Genomic DNA, 4,641 nt, shown 5'->3' with positions numbered 1-4,641 from the left:
AATTTCCATATATATGTAAATCATATTAGGTAATTCCGTAGCTTTTACTTAAGGAAAGAATACACACTTCCTATAATTTAGGTTAATATAATGTTCTCTAGTGTTATATAATTATGGAATAATGTGACACCATTAGATTAAACTATACTTTATATTAGATGCTCTAGAATTCTTTGAAATGAAATTTAGAAGGCATTTAGAGTGCCACCTAGGATTTGATGTTTTTTTTAATTAATACAAAATTAAGGTTCTAATTTTTTAAATGCTTCTCAATTAATATATAGGGGATAAGTTCTCGATCTATACTATATAAAGTTGGTTCATATCTGGGGAAGGCACCGTCAGTTTTGTACTTTAAGTTAAGTTGTAATTTAAATAATTATCCCCCATTAATATCTCCTATATATTAATTATGGAGCATTACAACATATTTTCACTGTCACGTATCATTACTAGATAATTTTTAGAATCTTTAGAAAAATAAGTTGTTCCATATAAATATATATTATGTTTTTTTATTAAACTAACTATCAAATTGATTACTAGTGTACAAAAGAATATTCAAAATTATTTTCTTAAATAAAAGCTACGGAATTACCTAATATGATTAACATATATATGGTAATTAATGATTATGAATAATACATATTTGATAATAATTTTTGTATCCTTTCTCTTTTTTTGGTTTAATTTTATTATTAAAATAAATTAAAATCCCATTAAGCGTATAATAAAAAAAATTAGATTTTTTTTCTTATATGTTATATTTTGAATTTTGTAAACGAGTATAAAGTACTTAAATGGTAAAAGTCCCACTTTAAATTTTTTTAATCAATTTTTTAATTTTTTTTGTTCATGTAAGATACAAATTATCATAAATCGTATAAATATGAAGTTTCATTAATAGATATTGATATTATATATATACTCATATCATTTAATTTAAATTATATAATATATAAAAATATATAAGTATATTAATTTTGAAATTTGTATTGATAAATCTCACATTAAATTTTTTGTTATTAACGGTTTAAATTTTTGTTACAACGAATACACAAATATTAATAAAATCATATGAGTATGAAGTGTCAGTAGTAAATATTTATATTAAAATATACTATATATATATATGTCAATATCACTAAAGTATAATTATATACCATATAAAATAAATAAAATAATTGTTTTGATTTATTTACCAAAAATATGATTGTAAATAAAGAAAAGATATTAGTTTTGATTTATGTGTGTACTCTAATTTATATACTTTTATGTATACAAATTATTTTTTGAATAAGTGGTTTCTAATATGTTATTTGATTCTTACAATCCCAGAAATACACTTCTTCAAATGAAGTGATTTTTAATAATGGAATCACTATATGTATATATATATTATTTCATTCAGATTAAATATTTTAGTCTTGATTTTTATTCTCAAAAAGTATTTTAATGAAATATAATGTGATTTCTGCCAGCCGCAGAACTTAATAATTAAAAATAATTAAAATGAGATCTTAAAAATAATTAAAATAAGATGTAATACGTTAACTTTTCAAAAACGATGATACATTTAAGAGATCAACATTTGTATCCGTCATTTTACAATCGAAAAGATCATGGTGTTGCAAAATGTTAAAACCATCTAATGAACAAAAATTAGTATAAAAAGCTCACTACACATATGTGTGCGGGTTATCATCTAATATAGGATATTTAACATTTTAAGACGACATAGTACATATGGAACAACTAAAATTATCTTCTATCATCAATGTAACATCTAATGCTATAAAATAGACTTTTCTCTCTCCATGGGGCGTTTTTTGACACTTGTCGCGTTCTCATTCGTTGAAGGATGTTTTTTGATTTGGGGCTTTCTGAAACATTTATGGCCCAGTTATAGAAAGGTTTTGCGTTTTCTGTTTTCTGGGCGACTCAAAACGGCGTTGACGTCTTCTGCTTTTCTTGAAGCAAGCTCGAGACTTTCTTTTTTTTTTGTGAATGGAAAGCTCGAGACTTTTGAAACTGTCGGAGACAACTCTGGGCGGATCCGGCGTGGCGCTTCACTACGCAAATCTGATAGTCATAATGGAAAAGATGATAAAGCAACCCCAGTTGGTGGGTCTCAACGCGAGAGACGATCTTTGCTCGATGTTGCCGGCGACCGTGAGATCCTCACTCAGTTCGAGATTAAAAGGAGTTGGGTTCAGGGCGAATGCATTGCATTATGCAGCTGTAACATGTTTGTTTTTAATAAACATGTTGCTTATTTCATTTCGCTTTCTAAGATCATAAAGTGTTCTGTTTTGCGTATCATTAGGGTAAATCGAGTTCCTAAAGGAGTTGATGTCCAAAGGTGTTCCTGTTGATTCTCAAAGCGAGTCTGGCACGCCATTGATTTGGGATGCTGGCCATGACATATTAGATCACAATGTCGATGTCAACTTTTGTGTATAATGAATATCTTTTGTTGAATTTCCATTTAAACCGTAGTTTTAATGTTGATTTTTTCATGGTCTTGCAGCCTAACGCCGAGACCAAAGATAATGTCACGCCATTGTTATCAGCAGTGGCGGCTGGTTCTATGGCATGCTTAGAGCTGTTGGTCAAGGTTTGAGATGTTCCTAATTTGAGTGTTGTGCTGTTTCAGTTGCTATACATCTTAGATTAAGCTTGGTTCTTATTTTGTTAATTACAGACAGGTGCCAAAGCTAATGTTTTTGCTGGTGGTGCAACTCAGTTGCTAATGTTAGAGATTTGTGTTAAGCAACTGTTTACTTAAAGCTGGAGCTGATCCTAAAAGAAAGACGAGGTAGCTTCAACGTAACAATCAGCTCTTTAAAAATAAACAAAAATCCTCACATGGCTGTGATTTTCAGGATGGCAATAGGCCATTAGAAGTTGCATCTCTAAGAGAGAACATAAAGATTGCTGAGACTCTCTTCATGTTGTGAACAAAACCTGAAACTGTTTTAGACTGTACATTTGTTGGAGTTCCCGCTCACATGGAATCAAATAAAAAAACACGAGGGAAACTCAAACAGGTCAAAATCTGGAGAGACTGGTTTAGAAAGACCTTTCTGAATCCTGAGGTACTTCATACTTTGAAGTTTGATCAAAATGCATCTCTTTTGCATGAAATTTTTAAAGCACACTGTTATATATTCCACAGCTCTCTCCAGAAGCAAAGGGGAAAGGCACAGAAGCAAAAGCAAGAGGACAAGACGCATTCCATATTCCCATCGACGCTTACACACAAGTATTCAACATTAAAACTACTTCTAAAACTTATGTCCATTTTTTTATTCTGTGGCATTTTCTTTGAACAACGGCCATTGGTTTGACCCCACAGATCATACCTTCTTCTTAAACGAAGCCTCTGTTGGTTGCGATTAGGACAAGTTGAACATGCCTTATCAGATGCTAAAGTCTGCAGAGAACGGAAACCTGATTGGCCTAAAGAATGTTTCCGCGAAGGTGCTGCTCTTCGTTTGCTACAGGTAAAAATCATCTCAATTCTATTACAAAAAGCCTTTGCCTTTGAACACTGAAACATTATAATTCACTGAGTTATCAATGAATCTCCAGCGATTTGATAAGGCTGAAAGCATCAATGATCTCTTTTTACGAGAGAGTAAATCAAGGAGATCATTGATGCTTTCAGGTTTGTTTGAAACCCTCGCGATGTTTTGTCTTTTTTTTAAATCATTCTTTCAAGAGAGTTGAAGTGTCTTTTCTTTCTTCTACAGAGAAGCTGTAGATGCTCGAAGGAAGTTTCACGGCAACGATAAGATTAAGGCCAAACCATAAGTTCTTCTAAAGATGGCTCTGTTTAGTATATGTATGAAGTTTTTATTTTGCTTTTTACCTTGGTCTCTCGTGAACTATGAGTCGAATAAGTTGCTCGACCATAGTTAGAAGATGTCTTAAATTTATGTGAAGGATGTTTTGGAAGCACAACATTTTTGGAAGCACGACGTTTCAGAAGCTCGACGTTTTTGAAGACCGTCGTTTCTTCATCACGAAGTTTTCTCGGAAAATATTCGTATCAGTAAAATAATATTTTGGAGACATAATAAGTTGGAAGCAGGACGGAAATTAAGCAGGACAGGAAGCAAGCACGACGGGATCGAAGTACGACGGGAAAACCCGAAATTGGGCGAAAACCCTAATTTCGGTATTATGGAATTCTTCGAGGAAGCCGGAGGCACGGAAAAATATTTTTACAGGATATCAGAATTCATCTGAAGTCTATTAAAAATATTTAGAGCATCAGAACGGGAGCGGAAAAATATTCGGGATTGATCACGGGTTAGAAATTTGCCGGAAAGGTCATAAATCGCGTAAACCGACCAAGAAGCTCGAGGTGTCTCTACGTATATGGCCAGGACGTGATAACTACCATCTAAGCACCTGAGTGTCTACAAAAGCTCGAGGTGTCGCCGTGCATGGAAGCAGTACATGCAGCCTGACATGTAGAAGCACGAGGTGGACCGACCAAGCACCAGGTGTCTCCGCGCATGCAACCGAAGCATGCTGATCGACATGTGTGTACTGGTGTGGCTTCTTGCATGCACTCCAGGCATGCATCCTGACATGTGGGAGGAGTGGTGGCGTCCTGCATGTGTCCTGGAC

General features: G+C 33.4%; 1 protein-coding gene across 1 annotated transcript in view; it reads left to right on the top strand.

The window, feature by feature from the left end:
* The first annotated feature begins 2,007 nt into the window (after nt 1–2,007).
* Nucleotides 2,008–4,641, top strand: part of LOC106324003 — a 9,453-nt gene continuing 6,819 nt past the window's right edge. The window contains exons 1-7 of the mRNA XM_013762033.1: nt 2,008–2,241; nt 2,531–2,617; nt 2,705–2,767; nt 2,886–2,956; nt 3,179–3,265; nt 3,359–3,506; nt 3,595–3,670. Coding sequence (XP_013617487.1) covers nt 2,008–2,241; nt 2,531–2,617; nt 2,705–2,767; nt 2,886–2,956; nt 3,179–3,265; nt 3,359–3,506; nt 3,595–3,670 — 766 coding nt within the window. The remainder of the gene's footprint in view (nt 2,242–2,530; nt 2,618–2,704; nt 2,768–2,885; nt 2,957–3,178; nt 3,266–3,358; nt 3,507–3,594; nt 3,671–4,641) is intronic.

Source organism: Brassica oleracea, chromosome C2 (assembly GCF_000695525.1).
Source record: "Brassica oleracea var. oleracea cultivar TO1000 chromosome C2, BOL, whole genome shotgun sequence".
Classification (NCBI taxonomy): domain Eukaryota; kingdom Viridiplantae; phylum Streptophyta; class Magnoliopsida; order Brassicales; family Brassicaceae; genus Brassica; species Brassica oleracea.
This window is presented reverse-complemented; position numbering and strand designations above follow the sequence as displayed.